Source organism: Pezoporus wallicus, unplaced genomic scaffold (genome assembly GCF_028554395.1).
Source record: "Pezoporus wallicus isolate ANWC-B61680 ecotype Strahan unplaced genomic scaffold, APGP_CSIRO_Pwel_v1 contig_5418, whole genome shotgun sequence".
In the NCBI taxonomy this organism is placed as follows: domain Eukaryota; kingdom Metazoa; phylum Chordata; class Aves; order Psittaciformes; family Psittacidae; genus Pezoporus; species Pezoporus wallicus.
Window position 1 is genome coordinate 837,337 of NW_026640709.1, and position 22,888 is coordinate 860,224.

The 22,888-nt window shown below is 39.5% G+C and overlaps 1 protein-coding gene across 2 annotated transcripts in view; it reads left to right on the top strand.

Annotated features, from left to right (window-relative positions):
* Window positions 1-22,888, top strand: part of DCAF5 (DDB1 and CUL4 associated factor 5) — a 73,180-nt gene that overhangs the window by 21,254 nt on the left and 29,038 nt on the right. Inside the window, exons 1-2 of one of the 2 annotated variants that reach the window (XM_057420210.1) lie at window positions 17,505-17,660; window positions 18,021-18,234. In XM_057420210.1, coding sequence (XP_057276193.1) covers window positions 17,563-17,660; window positions 18,021-18,234 — 312 coding nt within the window. In that variant the 5' untranslated portion in view covers window positions 17,505-17,562. Of the gene's footprint in view, window positions 1-17,504; window positions 17,661-18,020; window positions 18,235-22,888 lie in introns of those variants that run through there. The other variant, XM_057420209.1, reaches the window with a different exon arrangement.

Here is a 22,888-nt window from a genome sequence, read left to right on the forward strand (position 1 = left end):
TAATAATCAAAAAATAAATGGAGCACTTCAAGTAAATGTTCCCCCCACCTGTCCCATCCCTCTGTCCTGTCCTCCCATCTTCCCCGCCCCCTTTTGTGTTTACAAGTTTCTGGTTACAAGGCTAAGCATAGAAAGGATCGTTTCAAAAAAGTTAAAAGAAGGGAAGATAGGTAGTAGTTGTTTTATGCTGCAGTAGCCTCGGCTATTTAAAAATCTTCTATAGCGTAAGAACCAGAGGAAACTACTTCAGGTTGCACCAGGGGAGCTTGAGATTGGATATTAGGAAAGGTTTCTTCACCAAAAGGGTTGTAAAGCATTGGAACAGGCTGTCCAGGGAAGTGGTTGAGTCACCATCCCTGGAGGTATTTAAGAGGTGTAAATGTGGTGCTGAGGGACATGGTTTAGTGGTGGGCTTGGCAATGCTCTGTTAAAGGTTGGATTCAATGATGTTAAGGGACTTTTCCAACCTAAACAATTCTATTATTCTATTCTAAGTATCACTAAGGATACAAGCATTAACACTGATAAATGCAGGAGCAGATTACTTGACTAAGGAATTCTCCCCTTACAAATTTTAACACTACCTTTCTAATAGAAATAGCACCTTTTTTAGTCCTTAAGACTTTGATCTCCAAAAATTTTACAGCTTATATGTAAAAACGTTGATGAGCTATTGCTTGGGGTGGTAGCAGCTATATCCGGTCATGGAAGCTCAGAAGATCTCCAGTCTAAATGGTGTCCTCCCTTCTTCCTCAGTCTTAACCAAAAGGCAGAGTGCTTGCTGTGAACTTGTTGGGTGGCTGCTACATGTGTATGGGATAAGAGTCTGTGCTCACACACTGAAGGGCGCACATTTTTAGCTGTATTGTGGAATTGTTCTTTCTAATGCCAAATACAAAGTAGTTAGAACAGAATTGTAATGCCTCTTGGTAAGTAATTCATATTTCTCCAGGTTTAGCACCAGTATGAAAGACCTAGATTTAGATTAGATACTAGGAAACAATTCTTAACCATGAAGGTGGTGAGACATGGCACAGGTTGCCCAGAGAAGCTGTGCCTCCCCATCCCTGGCAGTGTTCAAGGCCAGGTTCAACATGGCTTTGAGCAACCTGGTCTAGTGGAAGGTGTCCCCGCCTATGGCGGGGGGAGTTGGAACTGAATGAGCTTTAAGGTCCCTTCCAACTCAAACAAATTTATTGATTTTTTTTTTTTTTTTTTTATTATTTTTGGCTGATGAGAGGAACAAGGCTTCCTTATGTTATAACCTCTGGGTTGTCTTGAAGACCTTGAATAAATTAAATTGTTGGAAGATTGTAGGCTTAGATCTGATGGACAAGTCCTACCTGTTTCTAGTCCTAATCTGATCAAAGTAAATCTTTCCAATTAAAAGACTCAATGGCCATAGTCAAATACCATACCTTGCAACTATAGTGCTGAAATTCCAAGGGGGATAGGTCACACCCCTTTTCTCTGCTTTGGGGAATGTGTGCAACACCCTTATTGTGCAGCTGCACATACCATGCAGCTGTTCCCATAAGCACAGAATTTAAAGCATTTGCACCTACTAGGTGTGGTGCATTTTGTAAAATAGGCACATGCTTCCTGCCTGCAGCCTGCTCCTCCCAGAGCGCTCAGAAAGAGGAAAGTGAATAGTAAGAGACAGGCTGCTCCTTGAAGAGTAAATGCTGTTGGCTGATGCTTGCAGCCTCAGACTTCAGCTGAGCAAGTTGTGACTTAAATGAATGCAGGTAGTAAGTCTAGTTTCAGCTGCCATTTTTCTGGAGCAGCCATCAGTTTTCCTTCTTTGCTTGATCAGAGATGTGCCCAAAAAAATGGTGAGAAGGGGGTGTTTGGCTGAGGGAAAGAAAATAGCCTGAAGTACTCTGCTGCCACTGCAGTTTGTTCCCAGGAAACAGGGAAGACTGAGCTGTGTCCTGCTAGTGGGCTGCCGAAGCCAGAGTCCCTCATATTTAAGTAAACTAGACTGGACTTTTAGTCTTTAATAAAGTAACAGAGCATTTGCCAAAACTCTTACTGGTCTCTGCAGATCTGTTTTGCTAATCTAGAAATACAGATCTTTATTTGTTAATGTATTTGGGGTGATTCACTTTGTCTTAGGAGGAAACAATTTTATGAATTTGTAGATCAGTTAAAGTATAATTCTCACTGCAGTGAGGAACTGGAAGCCAGAATTTAGATTTTCATCTGTGGGTTTCAGTTTGTGTCCTGGGTTCAGCAGTAGCAGTCATTTTTCTCCTTCTTGGTAGCTGGTGCAGTGCAGTGTTTCGACTTTCAGCTTGGGAACAGAGCTGATAACAATGATGTTTTGGTTTGGCCAAGGACTTTGTGAGCCTCATGGTCTGCCAGGGTGGAGGGGAAGCTGGGAGGAAGCAGACACAGGACACCTGACCCAAACTGACCAAAGAGGTATTCCATACCACAGCACGTCATGCCCAGGAGGTAACTGGGAGTTACCCGGAAGGGCTGGGAAACTGCAGGGTTGGAGGAGGTATCGGTCAGAGCTTGGTCGGGCTGGGGGGAGGTGGGCAAGTTATTGGTTGGCTGGTGGTGAGGTGATGTATTCTCTTCCCTTTTTATTTCCTTTATCATTATTATTATTGGTGGTAGCAGCAGTGATTTGTGTTATACCTTAGTTACTAAACTGTTCTTATCTCAACCTGTGGGAGTTTCATTCTTTTCAATTCTCCTCTCTGTCCCTCCAGGAGTAGGGGGAGGGCAAGAAGGGGGGGAAGTGAGTGAACAAGCTGTCTGACTGTGTTTAAACCAGGACAGTTCGTTACAGTCTGTTCTGGGGAAAATACAGTATGACCTTAGTTATCAGGGGAAGGAAGGGGGGAAGTGTTTTGGTTTGTTTTTTTTTTAAGGATGAAGTAACGATGCTGAAATACCTGTGATAGACTTCACTTAGAACTGAAGTTGGTCTGAGGGAGTTTGTGCATGTTTTCTGTATCCTTATTAAAGGACACAAAGTGTAGTTGCAGGTAAGATGTGTGCCAGAACCGTTTTGGCTGATCAGTTTTATAGGCAGAATGGGATAAACAGCCTTGAAGCTCTCCATAGTCTTGGGATAAACAGGAAGCTGCCTGGGTAGCTTGTGTGCCAGAACCGCTGTCACAGCTAAGAAGGGCTACTTCATCAGCTCTTTCCTCACTGTTAAAAAAAGTCTGCTAATGGTGGAAATCCTTCCTTCTCTACAGGTTTGTAGCTCTCTCTTATACTATCATCAGTATCCAAGAAAATGTAACAATACCTGAGTTGTAGGAAGGATGAGGAGATAAAGGCTTTTTGAGGTGAGGGCATGAAGTACTACCTTGCTGGGATATGTGTGAATAGCACAATATGTAGTTATATTATAAAATTGCTAGATCTGTCCATTCCTTCCCTAGTCTACCTTTTTTTTTTTTTTTTTCCATTGCTGTACATTAAGTTCACTTTTGAGGGACTTTATTTTATGCCATAAGCTGTCAAGAGAATTTCCTCCTTCAGTATTGATGTGATTCTTCACAATACTGTGGGCATCGTGGAAGTCTTTCACTTTTATCATTCCACCTGTGGTGCTAGCAGAAATTACTAGATCAGGTTAAAATTTAGCTGTTCCATCATGATGTGTGGCAGTGGGTTTTGATCAGGGATTGAATGTCCATGAACGAAGGAGAATATGTGAATATTCTCCTATATGTGGATATATGAGAAGGAGAGTAGGTGCTTTTAGATGTTTGCTGTGGATCGCCAGAACAATAACTTCCAGTGGGTTAAGCACTCTAAAGGGGTACAGCACTCTTCCAGTATAGGAAAGGTGAAATGGTTATATATAGTTAACACTTTGTGGCTAGTATAATCTAGTATAATACTTCATGTAAAACTCATTTGTTCCAGCTGTCCTGTTCTCTGTCAGCTCTCAGTTCTTTGTCGGCTCTCAGTGGAAGCAGAGTTAAACTGATGCAGCCACTACTTGGATTACTTCATAACTGGAGACTGTTCTGGTGAATCCTGCTGCTGCTTCCCTGCAAAATCCAGAAAGCAAATGAAAGGCCTGAAATTCTGAAGACTAGCCCAACAGCAATAGTGTAGCTAGCAATGCCTTCACGTAACTTGTATTCTGGCCAACAGCACTGGTACAGTAATACCAAAATAGTTCGATAGTTTGATAAGCCCACAGTGTTGAGCTGGCTTTTACTCATTTGAAGGGCATCAGGCTTGATGCCGAATTCCTGGTTTTAATCAGCAGAGGTTCCTCAGGTGAGGTACAGTTTAACTTTGTTCAGCTTGATGATGCACTGTCAGAAAGGGGGTGATACGCTGTTAACTTCTAAACTTGTCTGGCAGTGGAATATGGCTAACTGTGCAGTTTTAAAATAATTGCTCTAAATTTTCAAAATCTTGAATGGAGTTGTGATATCCTTGTGGGTTAGGGAATTCAGATATAGATTCCATTGCTTGTCAGAAACAAATGAGCTGCATCTACTTATCTGGAAAATTTGAGGATTTTTACATGAGTGTTTTTTCTCCAAAATACATGGCTCTTTTCCAGTTGAGCCATTTCAGCTTGCTGTTATGCACCTCCAGCCAGGACAGTTGCTTTTGTCTGCTGATTTAGTCAGGCAACACTAAACACCTCTACAAATTAAAATATTTTTAGGGTTTAAAAAAGGAGTCCTGATTATGAGTAAGTTTTATTCATATACTGTGAAATTGGTTAACTTTCTGATGGGAACCTGGGAGTGCTTTATGCTTGGCTACTACAGTGAAAAAGATAATTGAAAAAAACAGCATTTCTTGGCATGCATGGGGAAATTTAGACACAGTTGCACGGTTCTGAATTGTGAAAAGTTTAGCTCACTTCAAATAGTCATAATTTGATTAGTCGTGCTGACTGAGTCAGGATACAGAGGCGGATTCGTTTTGCTCTTTCCCAAAGTTCATTCACAGCTTGATATCTTTTCTGTCTCAGATTTGGTTCAGCAAAATTCTCCCCTTCTTCCCCAGTGTACTAGTAAGATCTGAATGTGGTGTGTTGGGTCCTCTAAAATAGCGTGTGAAACAGCGTTAAAATAAAACCAATAAGTTCAGCATGACTGCAAGTTAACTAGTGATTCTGGAAGTCTTATTTTCTATTTTTAGAACGTGTGAGTATTGCCATTCTTTCAGGTGGAAGTTAAACTGAAACCAACTGTATTGTTTCTTTTTGAAAACTGAAGCGAAAAGCTAAAACGTGGTCTTGATTAGTGAGGCTGTTGTAAGGCACTCGCACCACTAGATGGGGCCTGGAAGCTGTGCATGTGTAAAGAAAATCAAAAAAGGCAAGTCCGTTCATCTTAAACTGTTTCAACAAAGTATCTATTGTTACAGAATTGCTGGGGGCAACTCAGCAAGTCGGCTTACGTATATATTTCAAGCAACGACTGTATAACTCAAGCTATTTTTAGGTAGTCATGTTTTCCCTTTTCCACACAGCCCCATGCCAGTCTCCTTTTTACTGAGATCAAAAGGCAACTTTTCCCCCTAAGAAAATACGATAATTGTTCCTTTAATTATTTCTTTCTCTATGTTCCCTCTCTCTCACTCCACCTCCCTCCCCCTTCCACCCCTTGCATCAACTAATCTGGAAGCTTTTGAGATCAAAATGATTATTGGTTGTTGTTCTGTCCTCCTAATGACCATCACATACTTTTAAACTGCTTTTCACGCTACTAATGGTCTGTTCACATAAGTGTTTTCTGCTTGCAATGGGAGTACTGGGCCTGAGCTTTTTACATGATGGGATCCATTTGTGCATCCAGCTCAGCAGCTGAAATGCCAAGTCAGTATCAGAAATGCATATCTCGGGCATTTTTGTGAGTCTTGGAGGACTTATCTAAAAACTCCCAGGCCCTCATTCCTGCTATGTCCATTGCGCTAATTCTGTGATTGACCTGGTTTTTGTGCGAACTCATTATGCTCAGAAGTTAGAAAACTAACCTAGAAAAGCTTCCTGGCTTTCTTACGGCCTAGTAAGCTGAACTGTGTTCAGGGAGGATCCAGTGAGTAATATAGGTGATGGAGAAGAGAGGGGGAGGTTTGTAAGACTGAGAATAGGAGATAAGAAGGAAACAAGACCTTCCTCATTTGAGGAGCAGTGAACTATTTGGTATGTTCAGATGTTTGTGTCATTACTGTTTTACTTAAGTTTTTTTTTTTTTTGCTAAACTAACCTTTCCCTTTTTGTGTTATCAGCATGTTCCTTACATGCATTCCTGGTAGCTTTTTATAAAGTAGAAGAGGTGAAACATAACCAAAGTTGTGAGTGATTTCCCTTCTAAGGCTGCCTGTCACATGAGAATAAATTACAAGCAGAGAGTGTTTCTACTTGACACTTAACTTTTCATGTTTCTGCAGTACAACACAGTGTTCTAGGACACCAGTCTTGAGTGTTGGTTTCTGGGGAAACTTTTGTCCCCAGAATTCAAGGGCTGCATTCAAGCTCTGAGTGAGGTAGAAATGCTTATGTGCAATAGACCTTTTTAAGGGTCTGAAAGTTCAGGAGGCCTGTGCTGTCTGCATAGTCACAAGTCAGTGTACTCAAAAAATCCAATGATGAATTAAAAAAAACTTGACCACCCAGGCAAACCTGGTATCTCTTGGTGACTGTAAACTTCATGGCATATTTTTAAAGCTAACTTGACCATACAAGTCATAAGCCCAAGTTGAAGGAGTGTTAATTTCAGTGTTTTCCATCAACATATTATGGACAAAGCCAAACAAGAACATTAATTCAACTTTTGTCTTTCTTTGTCTGGGCTGAGGAGTAACTGCAGTTCAGAGCCTTTTCAAGCAAACTTCTTTAGCTTACATTAAATTAATATTCTTTTCTCAAAAAAACACCCATCAAGAAATTTGCCTCCTGCACTGAGAATTCAGAAGAAGCAAATTCCCAAGCTGTGGATGAGGAATACCTGTTCTTACATATCAGTGAATCACTAGTGAGTAGCTCATTAAATAATAAGCAAAATACAGAGATGGAGATTTCTTCCCTGTGACAGACTAATTAGTTTCATGAGGATCTTGAGATAGGACTCTGCAGTGCTTGTGAATGTCAGGGTAAGTTGATCTTGCTGGTATAAGGAGGGCTTTGAAGGATATGGCCATGTACTGTGCTGCTGGTCTCCAACTGACTGTTCTCTAAAGTCTTTGTCTTGAGCAGAGCTTTTTCTGCCAAGTGCTAATTACTACATGTTCTCCTTAGTCATGTGCTGCATGAAAACACAATCTAACTTTTAAAACAATGTACTGAATGCATAACTTCTGGTCCAAATCTGTTGGAAATCACAGGTACTTAGTACTTCTGAAAATGCAGTTCTTGGCTCTGATTGCCTTGCTTTATAGCTTCACTTGTTTAGTTTACAGCCTTTTGGAGACCTGTAAAGAAGGTGTTGTTTGTGGATCAGTGGTCTCTGATGGCAAGAGGAAAACACTATGTATTATGTGGTTTACATGACTTCTTTCTATGGAGGGATATGGAATATCTCTGTACTCAATCTCAGGATGTAGAAGTCTTGCAAAGGGGCTTATGTTAGGTAGACATGATGATGTGTAGCTGGAAAACGTAGGTTTCAGGTTCACAAGTCCTTTGTCGGTTTTGAGATAGAAGTGGTAGCTGGCGCAACTACAGGCAATTTGAGAATAGCTCTTCACAGTTTAGTTAGCTACATGTCAAATTGACCATCTTTGCAAGAGAGGGCTAAGTATTACCTCTAAATAAAGGCAGGGTTTATATTGTTGGGTTTGTTTTTTTGTTGTTGATTGGTGAGAGTGCAAGAGAAAGGGAGGAACGGAAGATGAGTATTTGCAGCTCTGTACCACAGGTGATATTTATAGCCTGTTGCACAGAGAGGACTTTAGAAAACCTGTGTAGTGATGCATAAGGTATTCTAAAGTCATAAAACCAGCATTATAACTAATTCCACAGATTTAGGTCTCCAACTGTTGCCGATTTTAGTTTCCCGGCTTGAATCTTCAAGGTATTTAATCCTTAAAGATCATACCAGAAGAACAGAGCAGTTATTTTCTGAGACATACTCATGCACATGATGAGTTTTATTCTTTCTAGCTTACCTTCCTAAGCTCCCTCTAAAAAGTAGCTGTTGCCTAATTTTATCTGTGTGTTACCAGGATGTCTGATATGTTGGCTGAAGTACTGTGAAATACTGAGTTTCTGGAAGCACAACTGTGGGATCCAGTATTGATGATTGTTTGCAGGGGGATTTGAACTGAAGGGGGTAACTACAGGGTTTGCCTCTTGACAATGAGTTTAGTGAGGTTCAGGGCTCCTTAGAGGCTAGAACAGGTGCATTGGAAATTTTCTCAAAGTAGCATCTTTGGTTGTAATTGTCTTTCCTTACGGGTTTTTAATAAGATGTTACATGATGGTGACAGGAGTGGGATGGAAGGTATAGTATGTGGAGATTTAAGGTTTTTCTTTGACTGTTTTGCATTTTGACACTGTTTGTAAAGGAAAGAAGCTCGTGATTCTAACCACTTTTAATGCCTGTGCTTTGGGATTGCCAAAGTCCTTGCAGATGGAGGAGCCCTCTACGTCATTGAATTAGCAACCAACTGTTCAAATTCTTTCAGTGCAATAGAAGTATGCTGCATGGTTGTTTGGAGACCTCTGCAGTCCTGCTTTGAGCAGAGCACTGTATTAATGAGTCCAGGAAAAATGTGTATCTTGGCAATCACTTTTTCTTTGTCAAGCTTATCAGTTTGTTTTCTTTTCCTTCCCATTTGAACCGTTTGTTGTGAATTTTTACTAACTTTGTGCTCATTAAAGTAACTCATTTAGCTAGGTTAAAGTATAACAAATTTTAAATGCTGTTTAGACACTCACCAGTATGGGTCAACCACACCACCTGAAATAGTTCAAATAACTATTTTTCTTCTCTTGCAAGTCAGGAAATACAACTCATCCCGCACACGTACCATCCTCATCAGTTTTGCTTCTGTAGTATTGAGGCAGCTCAACTGATCTGTGTCTCAACCTAGAATCTGAAGCTTTCCTGACCTAGTTCAACTTGGCTTATTTGACACAAATAACATAGAACCCAAACTTAGATATTCCCTCCCCACCACCACTGTTTGTTTTCCATTATTTCTTAGAAGTTCCCTTTAACGTCACAGAAAGGGAGCTTATTGTTGCTTAAATTCATGGGGATTGACTTACTCTTTTTTGGAAATCTTTGGGTTGTGTTGAAGGAACTTTTGAATGCTAATGGCATCTGGATGAGTGACAGTATTTTTTTCTTTGTTTTCCTCATTGTAACCATAAATAAATCTCTAAACTGTTTGACACAGATTTAGCCAAAATCAAATTACTTCTTCCGTTGTTAGAAACATCTGAGCCTAGTCCCCTCTGTGTCTCCAGTAGGGGGTCACTGAAGAGAAAAGGATGTATTCGCAAATAAACCTTTTTTACTTTGGGCAAAGAGAGATGGTGACAGTCATTAAGCCTTTAGTTATGCTGATGGCTTGAGTGTTATTTCTGCTGGGAAGAGTACTTTGCTGCATATGGCCTCCTTTTTTGTGGTTGCCACTTTGAACCAGTTGAGGCTTTTTTGCTTTTTTTTCTTTTCTTTTTCCCTTGGAAAGACAGAAATGTTGTACCAAAGTTGCAAAAGATGTAAATCAGTGAATTCATTGCTAGATACTTTTTACTTTGAAGCAAGTGCTCTTTTCTGTTGTTGGTGTGAACGCTAGCTAATAGTCTGGAAATACTTAAGTGTGCAAGTCTGCTGAATACTGCTTGGTATTCAAGTGTGTGAAGCAGGTGCTGTAGTCTCTTTTTCCCACCTTTCTGTCTTCTTATTGCAGAATTAACTAGGATGGTATTGTAGGATGGGCATTCTCACTTCGCTTCTGTTTTAGATGTACACACTCTATCTCATTTGCAGTCGTGCTTTATGCCTAACCTTGTCAGCCTCTCTTGGGATAGAGGGTTTAGTTTAGCCTTTTTTGTGCTTATGCTGGTATCCTTCCTGCAGTGGAGTGTATTCAGGTTAATTCACTGATGTGCAAACTAAAGATCTTTGAAGTTGTTTGGTTTTGGTTTGATTTTTTTTCAATGACAGAATGGAAGATTTTTTGTCTTTACTGCAGCATCCACAGATTTGTTGATCAGGCACACAAATGAAATTTGGATTACTGAGGTTCAAGTTTGTAAAATGAAAATGGGTATTGTTAGCAGTTTAGCTTCTAACTCTTTTTTGACCTCAGATAGGGCTATAGCGACTCTTCTGTTCAGCTTTTCCTGTCTTGATTTACTAATTTTCTCAAACCACTAGAAAAAAAATCGCATTATCCATTGCGGCTAGCCCTCCATCATATGCATGGGGACTTTCTGATTAGAAGATTAAACTTTTTTGCACTTACTGTCATGCCCACACTAGCCTGGTTTGGTTCTGGCCAGGCACTTTAAGCTAGGTACTGTCCCTTTCCTCTGTGGGATCCAGCTTGCTCCCAGAAGCAGCAGTGCTGTTCAGGTTTGCAGTTTTCAAGAACGTGAGTAGCTTCATGCAGTAAACAAGAAGTCAGGAAGCCTGGTTTTGTTTCACAGTGTTGGGTAGGTTTGTTGATTGACCTCTCTTGCCCTCAGTTTTTCCTGTATCAAGGAATGGGAATACTTCCTACAAAAGCCTTATTATGCTTAATCTTTTTGTTAGTTTTGAAATTCTTGACCACAGCAGTCTTTTTAAAGCAAGAATATGAAATGTAAAGCATTGGCCTTGCAGTGCAGATTTTATAAGTATCAAATATTAATCTGTCATTCAGACGAAGCTCTAAGGTTTTTTGGTAGCCTGCTTTCTGAGGAAATAGATCTGTGATCGTACTAGGCTTATACTAATGACCTTTATGCTTCATTTCAATGAGAGGGGAATTAAAATAAGAATTAAGAGATGCCATTTTTTCTTTTAAAAAGTAAAATAAAATAAATTATTGGTGACTGAATACAAGGGAGGCATCCTTTTAGTGCGTTTATGGGAGAACATATGAAATGTTACTTCAACCGTTTTGTAAGACAAAGGAATTAGACTTTGAAACATCAGTCCCTGGGAAGCTGGTGGAACCACCTTGATGAGACCAAAGTTGTGTGTGCAGTTGCATTCATTTAGCTTTATATAATAATTTTTATTCATCTTGTACCTGTTAGAGGCAAAAACTTTATAGATTCAAGACTGGACTGTGCTTCTGCAGGAGCATCTTGGATCTTGCCACTTTCCCTGTCAAAAGAAAGGCCTACTTTCATGTTGCTGTTCTTTAATTTCAGCCTTTATAGCTTTGTTAAATTAAAATTCTGTGCAGCTTTGCTGGGGGAAGGAAGGGTGGTGAGTGCATATATATTATTGGATGAAAGAACAAACCTGTGGCTGCCGTTACTCAGCTTTCCTAATGCAATAGAAGAATCCCGACACAGAAACGTGTGTAGGTGAAAATGCTTCATAGGATTGCAGTACTGATATGTGGCTGCTTTTGCAGAGACACTAAGGTGTGAAAATGGATTTACCCTTCAGGAGGAATTACCAACTTTCACACTCAGATTATTTTATTGAGTTATGGTTCTCTGGTATCTTTGGTCTTTCTGTTACACTGACTTTGGTGTGTGCTTCGTTTTGGAAACGGTTTCTGTTCATTCTGTTGACTTAAAGGTCATCTTCTCATGCCATGTCTGGCTGCATTTGCATCTTCTCTGGTTATCTGATGGAAGCTACTCCTTTGTGTTTTGCTGGATTCTTCTGTGCAGTGCTCTCTCACAGTCTGTACTCCATCCTACAAGGTACTATTTCTGAACAGGCTGAATAATGGGCTCCAGCTGTAGAATTCAGATTAGAAAAGGAGGAAAATGATCAGGTGATTTTGCTAGGTTACTTGTGGTTGTTGGACAGTTGCTTTTTACTTCATATTCTCTACTTTCTTTTATTTTTTAACCTGGCTATTTTGTTTGTTTTTCTTTTCCTGCAAAATTACTGTCTACAAGATCTCATTTATTACTCAGGTTACAGTAACAACTGGATGATTCAATCAGAGAGTGAGAACAGGACACTTGTGCCTGCTGACTCACAGATCTGCAGTGAGGACAAGCCTAGAACAGTGAGAATGTTTGGGAACAGGTCTGTAATAAGACCAAAATAAATGTTAGACAGAGCTGGAGGAGGATTTGAAACATTCAAACAAATGGGGGGGGGGGGGGGGGGGGGGGGTATTGTCATTTGCTACTGTTTAATTGCTATAATGGCAGAAAAGCCTTAAGTCTTAGAAGGATAAAAGTAATACAAATGAGGGGGAGAGTTTAGTTTACTTTATGCCTTTGCTCTTGTCATCTTCTTCAAAATGCTGAAATTCTGTACGTTTTTTTCCCATGAATGAAGGCAAAATAAAGGAAAATATAATGCTTTCTGGAGAGCTGCCTAAGATCAGTGGTGAAGCAACGTTAGCATTCAGTGATTCAATTAGATCATAAGGGCCAAACCACGCAAGCCTTTGCTGTTACGTGGTCTGACTTCTCTGGGTACATAAATCTGGTGATGTCTGACGTTCTTAAGGCACCAGATTCTGAAGTTATTAGATAAGAATCTTATTAAAAAAAAAAACTAATAAATTATTGCCCTCCTGGTTTGGAGGGGAAGGTGAAGCTTCTGTTCACCTTAGAGCTTGCCGTGCATGAAAATGTATTAATGATGAGGGATTCCTTTTTATACTAAGTTACATAATCCTGACCCTAACAGGAAAGAGCAGAAGGAATGACATCTTCTTGAACATGCAGAACTTCACCCCATATTCCCTACTTTTCCAGTTTTGGTGCATGCAGTTTATTCTACTTGTATGTCCTCTTTGAAGGAAAGTTAAGGTGTTCAGTTTGGCTAACAATACACAGCCTTTATTTTATTTTGTTATTCTTTGAAGTCCAGGCAAATATCCCTTACTTCCTGCTAAGGATTCTGGGGGATGTAGTTCTTGAACAGAGTTCTTGTAAAGGTAGTGAAATAATCAGAAATACTGATGATATAATTGAAAACGAGCATGCTACTGAGAAATAAGAAAATCCTGAGCATGGTTTCTGTACCTTTTCAATCTTAAGAACACTGATGGACTTCCTTCACATTTGTTAACACTTCTGAATACATGTAGAGAAACTCCATATGCTTTGCCAGGATTTACCTGCTTTTCAAAGAAACTATCTTGAGATTTCTGTGAGACTTGTAACCTGCTTTTAAAAAAATCTCAAAACCTTCCATGTTGATTTGATCCTGTGCTTGCTTGGTTAGCTTGTTAGTTGGTTATTTGGCTCTTTTTAAGTGTCTGCTCCAGACTAAATAAGAGTTGTGGGGTTTTTTTACACACAGAGAATAACTTTATTCCAAATAAAACCCAAACCTTTCTGAAGTTTTCCAGGCCAAGATTCTGTTTGCCAAGTTTCATTCCAGTTCTTTTTGCATAGTTCAAAGTTCCTCAATTTTGTGGTTAAAGAAATGCTGACAAAAACAGTTGTATGCAATGATGTGTATTAGTTACAAACATTAAATTTATTTTTTCCTTTTAAGTTCATTCTTTCATTAAGTTAGTTTCACACATTGCTGTTTGATGCTGACACTTTCTCCCTTCCTTCCTTCCTTCCTTCCCCCTCTTAAATGGCACTCATATCCCAGGGACAGTTTCTGTGCTGCTTTTTGTTGTCAGATTTGTAGCTTATCAAGAGAAACTATTCAATGGTTTTATTTAATGGTTCTATTTGATGCTGTCATTCACGCTGCTTTTATTTTATTTCTACCAAGACACTGATCTCGTGGTTTTAATGGCCACTGTCTGTTGCCAAGTTAACTTTTGAATTGCCTGGGTTACACTTGTGTTTACCAGTAGGGCAGTCAACTTTTCAGAAAAGGATGAAAAAGCTTTTTTGTTTAGAAAAGGGAAGAAACGAGGAGAGAGAAACGCTTGTTTCAGGTACAGACTTTCCCTGCACATTCTGAGTGAAGCGTGACTTACTTCTTCTCTCACCCTACTAGCTGCCAGTAGAAATGTATTTACATTAGTGGTGCTACTCTTGGATTGAAAGCCTTCCATTGTTTGCCTGAGCTGGTATTTAGTTAACACTTGACTGCTGCCTGCGTGCAGAAATGACCATATTGCATATAACTGTGGATTCTCTTCCTCCTCAGCCTCCCTTCAGCTCCAGCTTGTTTGGTTGCATTTTACTGTTCCATCTCTGGACTTAGTATTTCTCTTAATCACCCAAGATGACCTTTTTAAAAACTCAGAAGTGAGTTATCTCCCTCTCTCTCTGTATTGCTTCCAGAGCTAGTAGACAATACCAGCATTCCACAGCTGGCTGGATGAGCCAAATTTGGAAGCAGACAAAATCCCAGAGTAGTCTGGGTCTGGATTCATAAGGATAATTCCTTTGGCAGGAGGGGCACCCATCTTGTTCATAGTTGTTCTTTTAAGATGGTCTTCAGATTTCTCACTAGCTGTCATGTCCTGTGTCTTTGAGAGGAGAGTACTGCACTTAGTCTGATGTATCAGTAAACTTTTTAGTAAGTGCAAGAAGGTGTTGCCTCTGAAATTCCTTTGCTATAGCATGCAATAAGGAGCCATTAGAAGTGGCATGAGCAACATAATCCAAGCGTGTTTACACTGCCCCACATAATCCTGTGTGGAAAAAATCCAAAGGTAGCACTGACTAAAGAAAGGTATAGAGCAGCACCATGATGCAGCCAAGAAAGTGGAGGTAGTCATTTGAACATTGAACATGCTTAAACACAGCCCTCCCCTTCCTCTTCCCTTCCCACCCCAGAAAAAGGAAAAAGAGCAAAACTGGTTCTGATTTGTTTGAAGATCTTAAGAGCTTATTGATTCAGACATCCTCTTTAGTTCTAATGAGTAGTAGTACTGGTATAATACTGTAAAAAATAACATAACTTCCCCTAGCTTCTTTCTTGGAGTCAGCTAACTGCTTATGTCCTCTGTTTGTGAACTAAGTTCCTAGCTTTTTCACCAAGATGGGGCCATGAGCTGCACTCCCTCCTCTGCACTCCCTCCTCTAGGTCAGGAAATAAATGTTGGGGGGGTTCTGGTGTCAGTTTGTCTCTCCTCACCCCCAGCTGACTACCTGCTGCCTCTTTCCATAGCTTGTTAAAGGAAAACACAGTGCAGTTAATTTGCTAAACCCTTTCAAAGAGGCATAGAGGAAGCAAGCAGGACACAGCACGGTGGGAAAAACCACTCTCTTGTGATTTAGTGCAGCATTTTGCTGTACTTGAGCTATAGAGTCTGATGAGTGAGGAATGGCCATTTTGGTATTTCCTTCTCTAATAGCCAAACTTAGCTCACTTTTCTATTAGTGTGGGGTTTGTTTGTTTGTTTCAGGATTTTTGTTTGGGTTTTTCCATTTGTTTGTTTAATTTGGTTTACTTCTTTTTCCTTTGTGCCAAATATTCAAGGAACTGCAGCGCAAGCTGTATTTCCATTACCTGTGGGGCTGAATCGTGTGAAGTGAGGGTATGAGGTAGGCAAAGCTGTTGGTCTTTTGCGGGGTCTTAACTGCGCAGCTCCTTAATTCTAGCCTTTTCATGTGTGTGTATGACCATAATTTCTGAAGTTCGAGCCTTCATTTAATTTCTGAAATAAAATATTCTGTTAAAGCTTTGTTACACTAAAGTTACTGAAACACAATATAGCATTCAACTCCAAGAGGTGTTTTCTTTGATAGCTTTGACTGCTGTAGGAGTTTAATGAAAACATCTGTAAACAGAATGGAAACTAATTTGATATTACACCACTATTATTGCAAAATATAATCTCAGAATATTTCAGACAGGGCATAGTGATAGTAACCATGGAAACTTTGCCTGAAGAGTGGAAAGGATGGGGCATCTGCTAGGCTCCCTTACTTGTAGGCAGGAAAGAATTCCAGGTTGTGGTTTACACTGAGGAGTTGAACTGATAATAAGGAAGAGGGCTTTAATCTTGCTGCAGCAGTGACCACCTTAACATTAAGTCTAGTTGGTACATACATGTTACGGTATTCCTATCCATGATGGAAAACCTTTATATTTTCATAGAAAAAAATACTTTTTTTTTTCTGAGTGTTTTTTGGGGTGGAGGTTTGGTTGGTTTGGGGGTTTGGGTTGGATTTTTTTGTTTAATTTTTATGGTGGTTTTGGTTTGGGGTGGGTTGGGAGGTGTGTTTTGATTTTGTTTGGGTTTGGATTTTTTTAATTTTTTTTTTTTAGTGCCTGACTATTTTGAGATGGCCGAGTACTTCCTGGATCTTGATTAAAAGAAACTAGGCTGATGAGAGGATCCTAAATCCTTGTCTCTAAGGCTACAGTTTCTAGTATTAAATTTTCTCATGCTTTTATTAAAAGCTGTGAACACTTAAGAGAAGCTCAGCAGCTTTGCCTGGAAAAATGCACACAGGGGTGAGAGAGCAGGACTCTTCATGATAATAAGACATTCATAAGTTGTGGCACCCAGCTCGAAGCTCTTACTAGTTGGCTTTGAAACTGTGACTTCTGATTTTTTTGCAGCACCCTGGCTTTGACTGATCAGGTCAGAAAGTGTACATGTGTGAGAGCAGTGTATTTTTAGTGTGCTTGTTATGCAGAGTTTTCTATTTTATTTTTGGTTTTGTTTAACTCTGGCTTAGGAAGAATAGTTTTTAACTTTACAGTATCTCATGCAGTGGATTCATGCTTCAACCTGCATGGAATGTGGCTTTCCATCCATGCTGAGTGACTCATTTCTGACAAACGTTGAGACAGAGGGCTACATCAGAAAGTATAATGCATTAAAAGTCCATGAATGAATGTCCCTGTAGGATCTGCAAATTTTGTGCCTTTTCTGATCCAGAAGGTGCATAAAAATCACAGCACTTAACAATATTTGATGTGGATTGCTCAAAGCCTGTTAACAAAAGGTCAAGCTTTGGTACTGCTCAAGGAGGTTTTAGTGATTTTTTTTTTTTTTTTTTTTTTCCCAACAAAAAAAGGGATAAAATGTCTTCTTCCTTCATTGTCTCCCTTTCCATACACACAGTTATTTCAAGCACAGGAATTGAATTAAGTCTTTGAAAAAAACAGAAAGCCCATACAATGCAAGTTGAATTTCATGTACGCTTTGATTACCTTTAGGTTCCTGGATGGAACAAATTCCATACTCTTTTATAGTTTTAAAGAGAGAGACTGGAAATTTGTGACCCATTGGTTTTGTCTTGTATATGTCAATAAGAGCTGATACAAATACTCTAGCTCTGATCATACAGCCTTTTATGGGGACAAGGAGACTAGCAAATTCAGCTATGAGGGTTTTAGGTGTCACATAGTAGCATAATTGTCTTGCTCACTTGGCAATATTTTTGATGAAGCAAGTTTGAGATTAGCTAGGTAACTCGGTTTAGCATTTCTTGCAGTAACTTGTTAGTAAGATGGCCTTTTATTTGCAACACCTGGAACTGATTGTAGAACTCAGACATCCTCTTATGCCTGTAGAAATGTAAATAGAAGCAGAAGTGATACAATGGTCAGAGTATCTGCAATCAGAGAAAATGCCATCTGGTGCCAGAGCAGAGGAAAAAAAGTTTGGGCTGGCTGGATTCAGGCACCAGATGAATGCTGGTAGGGTCAGTCTCAAATGCAGGCATCCCAGAAGTACAGGAACAGTCTTTTTAAGGCTAAGGTTACTCTGCGAAACTTTGCCCCTATGTGGGAAATGTAGTTGTTGCTAACAAAACTACTCGCAGTCTTTAAATTTACTCTTCTGAAGACCTTATATTGTTATTTTAGTGTTTTGATAGTTTGCAATTCAGGTTTTGAATGAAGTTTGTTCGGGAATTGATGCTTCAAAGCAGAAATTAAAAGTAAGATTACACAAAGTAAGATTATAGTTTACTGGGCTTGTTTGAAATGACTCAGTAAGGTCAGAGAGATTCTTTTGTCTTTAATGCCACCTCACTTGTTTCTGCTGTCTTTTCCCAGTTCGCTGCTCCGCTATGGTGGAAACCTCTCCCTTCAGAGTGCCATGAGTGTCCGGTTCAACAGCAACGGAACCCAGCTGCTGGCACTGCGTCGGCGCCTTCCCCCAGTCCTCTACGACATTCACTGTCGGCTGCCTGTCTTCCAGTTTGACAACCAAGGGTACTTCAACTCATGTACTATGAAGAGCTGCTGTTTTGCAGGTGATCGTGATCAGGTAATAAGCAATGCTGCCCTCAGTCTCCAGAGTTTCCATTAGTGTTTGAAAACACCTGTAAGTTGCTTGGGAGATGAAGCAGAAGGCAGGATATGTGTAGGCTTACCTCAGAACTGTTTGGCAATGTAGGCTCTGAAAGAAGGAAAACATACACCAAAGCATGTGATAAATTTTACTTCTATTTGACATGATGCAGTACTTTCTTGAAAGGTGATGATCACAAGAAAAATATTTGCAGAGGCTTTTTAGGTCAGATTAATATGATTTTAGAAGGGTGGATAGACATTATCTACATACGATAAGCAAGCATCTTCCTTGCATTTCACTATAGCTTAGTGCAGTAGAGGCAATCCCACAAAACATAGATATTGTGGATTTATAGAGTTACTGATTCTTATCTCAAATTGTTAAGTTTCTCTTTTAATACTATATTACTTGATCATTTTATAGATCTTGTAAGTGGTGATGGCAGGTGGTTAGGAAGGAATAGTTTGATACTTCACTGAGGCAGGACTCTGTGTCTGCTACTTACCACAGATAAATAGGTCACATAAAGGGACTAACAGCAGTTTGTATGATTCTAGAACTGGATATTGTCTTTGGACAGCTGTATTTAATAACCACTAACTCTACTTAAGGACAAAACAAAGTATTTTTAAGCTATGATAGTATAGTTAAGATCTGAAAACTTACTAGCTGTCATCAGTAAAATTCCTGCATTAGAATTTGGTCATTAATTCTGTTGCTGCTGCTGCTGCAGGAGGCAGAGTTGAGCTTCTTTCAGTTTGCAAGTAGGAAATATATTTACATCACTGAACTTGAGAAGTGTTTGAGAGTTTTACATAGTTTTTGGCAGGAGGAGTGTGAAAATGTAATAATAAAACTATCTTTAAAAAATAGAATGATTTACTATAAAGAATGGGCAAACACATGTCTTGGTTAAGAAGAAAGCTGCTGATGACTTGTGGCCCATTATTTAGTCAGCCTAAAGATGACACGTTTCTCTTGGAAGTCAGAATAGGCCCCTGTACATTCTGACACATAGTTTAGCTTCTTCTGAAGGTCAAGATAAAAATGTCTGTTGTTGTGCTTTCTAGGCCATTTTCTTATGAGTATGGTGTTGTTTTAATGGGAGGAATATGGCTGTTCTGTATTAGATTGATACAGTGCTTCAGAAGCCTGCATTTTATTTTTTTTTTTAAATCCCCTTGATACTCTTTTGGCTTGATGGACTTTCTGTTTGGATAAGTATCAACACATAACACTACTAGCCAGTTGGAAATTGGAGCAAAGGCAGGCATTTATATACCCTTATAAATGCTGTAAGAAGCTAATATGGAAGGTGAAGTTTAATACGGAATATTAGAGATGATGGAAATTGACATTTAGATGCTTGCTTGTACCTATCATCTAACTCGAAAGGAAAAAAGATAATGAAGTGACAGAAAATGCCAACATGTGGCCCAGCTGTCTGCGTCTGTAACTGTGCAGTAACACTCAAATTCAGCTAAGATTGTCAACACTGGGGATAGTCGTTAGGGATTGTCTTTTACAGAGAACCAATTCCAGGTGTATCTAGAAAAGGAGGTTAGAGTTAGAACCTGCCATAAGATACACAAGATGAGTAAAAAAACCCTCAAAATGTTATTTGAGTTGTACCCCTCTGTACAACTAGAATACTTCCGCTTTTTGGTGAGTTTTGTGAGTGTGAAATAATGTATACGAGACTCCCCCTGCAAATCAGAATTCACCAGAAAAAGAAATAAATCTGGTTCCAACTTAGTCTGGTTCTAGCCCCCTTTCCCATTTACTAGTGCTGTGCTTTGCCTTGATAACGCATGTCTTTCATTTGAGATCTGTGCAAAGTAAGTTTAATAGAATTCCTTGCTTGTATTTCCTTGTAGGATCAAAACTTTGTGTGGGCTAAGGCTCATTTGGAGGAATCTAAAGATAGGAAAGGTGTGTTCAGATTACGAATGGCACTTGTGGTAGGAAGGCTTCTTCAGAAATTTTCCCTCACTGTACCTCTGATTTTCTTCTGTTTTCGATTTTTCTTTTAATCTTTATTAAAATGATGTCTCAGTGGTTTGGTTTGGTTTGGTTTTTTTTCCCTTTTAAACTGTCTTAAATAGTTAGGTTTTAATACTTGATAACGAAGCATAGTAATTTAAAAGTGTGACTCTCCTGTGTTCAAAAACTATTATGTGTGGTCTGCATGGATAGTTCATCTGATGAAGTTGTGTTTCTATTCTATATTTTAACCCTAACAAAAAAGGGCTATCCTTAATTTATCAATGCTTAGAAATCTTTAACTCATCAGTGCTTAGAATGTAGTTGCATTAAGGAAAACAGTGAACTGCTGAAAGGGGGTGGCATTTCTCACCCAGCAGAGGTGATGCAAGACCTTTCACTGATTCAATTTCCCAACCTGGCAGAAGTATTTACTTCTTTTTTTGGGTTAAAGACTTACATGATACTCATAGGGTTCTGGCAAGTGTCAGAGAGTGGGTGAGAGATCAAGAGGTGGCTTTTCAGTGCTGTGAGACTTAGCTCCTCACAACTACGGCCTTTGCTAATCTTTCCACGAAGTTTGTACAAGGAAGATGGTTTACTTACACAAAGTTTTATGGTAAATCAAGACCATCAGGGTTTAAAAAACAACAGCTGTTAGTGTTTTAGTACTTGACTTTAGAAGTTTGCTGTAACATAGTGGTGAAAATCTACGTAGAAGGTAAGTAACACCATGTTCCATATGGAGCTGTTGGATTTTCATATGGCAAAAACTAACAGATTCCAAGCTGCAAGCGCACAGCCTATGAGTTCTCTTAGAGATCACCCTCATATTTTAAGGAATTAAATACATAAGTTCCCGTAATGATCAGATGTGTTATTCTTACTTTGACAAAGGTATGTGTGTTAAATTAATACAATTTTTTTGCACAAATAAAGCACAGACTACTAGTTGCAGAACGCTTTGATTGGTTTGTCTGTGGATGGCAGGTAGGCTCCATATACTAATGTTTTCTCAGTATTGTCTTTGTCTTTTAGCACCCACAAATCGTGACAGGTACTCAACAGGACCTGTATCCAGAACTCCTTACTCTAGAGGGGAGCTTGCTACTTGTAGGTATGCAGTGATTGCATACCAGGTCATTTTATTGGAGTGTCTGTGATGCAAGTAGATTGAAACCTCTTAAGGAAAAATGAAATACCATTAATGCTTTAAGGAATAAAACTCAGAAAGATTCACCTGTTGAACTAAATTATTTTTACTTTTTTAAGTTTAAAAGAACACATTCTGAAATGCCTAGGTGGTTTTGAGTTGTTGCAGGTATTTTGGATGTGAGGGTTGTAGCACAAGCTAAGTGACAGGAATCTTGCAAGGATGAACTGTTCTAGAGGAAAACTGTTGTTTTCCTCTAGAAACATTATTGCCCTAGTCCGTGTGAAGGCGGTAGCAGTGAATAGTACACGCAAGAAATTTTCCTAGAAATGCCACAGTCAGATTTTTGCTGATTCTTACAATACCAAAGCTTGAGAGGCAATATTTAAGTGCTGGTTTATTTGCACCCATTTATGGTTACCTCCATTTGCTCCTCTCTTTTGTACATGTCTTGAGTTTAATGACCTCATTCACATGACGCTGACTTTTCTCTTTAAGAGAGCTCTGGTACTGGTAGATAAACGTACTCAAAATTGTTTGCCATGTGCGTTATCCAGGAGTTCACTTGAGTCATACAGCTGTGGAAGGGAAGGAAGGGTGAGATAGGCTGGATGAATCAAGCATGACTCTCAGCTGCCCACTCCCTCCCTGTTGGCTGTAGAGGTTTATTTGAAAGCATAATTTACCCATCCTTCTGGTACAGGGATCCAGGCCCAGAATTTTGAAGGCAGTTTATTTACGCATCTGACTCCCACTGACTTTACCCTTGTGTGCACAATTGTTTGTTTACATACAAATCATAAAATGTGTGAAAATCTTAAGTTGTGTCAGTGGACTGGGGGAGTTCCTATTCTTCTTGTCAGCATTAGAATTTGGGAAATGTTATTTAATTACTGAGGATTTTTAATTGCTAGACTCCCATGGAAAAGTATCTTCTTGGATCTGAGGATACAGGAAGTATTGAAGGACCTCAGGTACCCACATGCGTTTTTAAGTGTAGGAGCCTTAGAGGCCATGGTGATGGGCAGCAGCAAAAAAAGACCCACAAAAACCAACCACCATTCCCCCTTGAAACTAAAATAGACCAAAAGCTTTTCTTGCTGAAGAATTGTTGCCTGTGTTATGATGATGAATGTTAACAGCTCGTTCCTGTTTTTCACTGTGCAGATAATGTGAAGCTCTATAACTGTATTATTGTAGCTGTAAAATCAACTTCCCGTTGCCTCCTTGAAAAAAGGTGGGGGTGGGGAGAAATAACTTGTACCCTGTGAATCAAACAAAAAGTCTCTTGACTCTGGCATGCCCTCAGACATTACATCACCACTCAGCCTTTTCTGTTGACATTATGCTGGTATAGGAATGCACTGCTCTGCAGACTGCTCCAACTCCCTATAAAGTTACAGCCTTCATTATGTTGAAGTCTGTGTGCTAAATAGCTCCGGTTAGGGACAACCCGGTTTTTAGCAAGACAGACTTACTACATGAATGTAA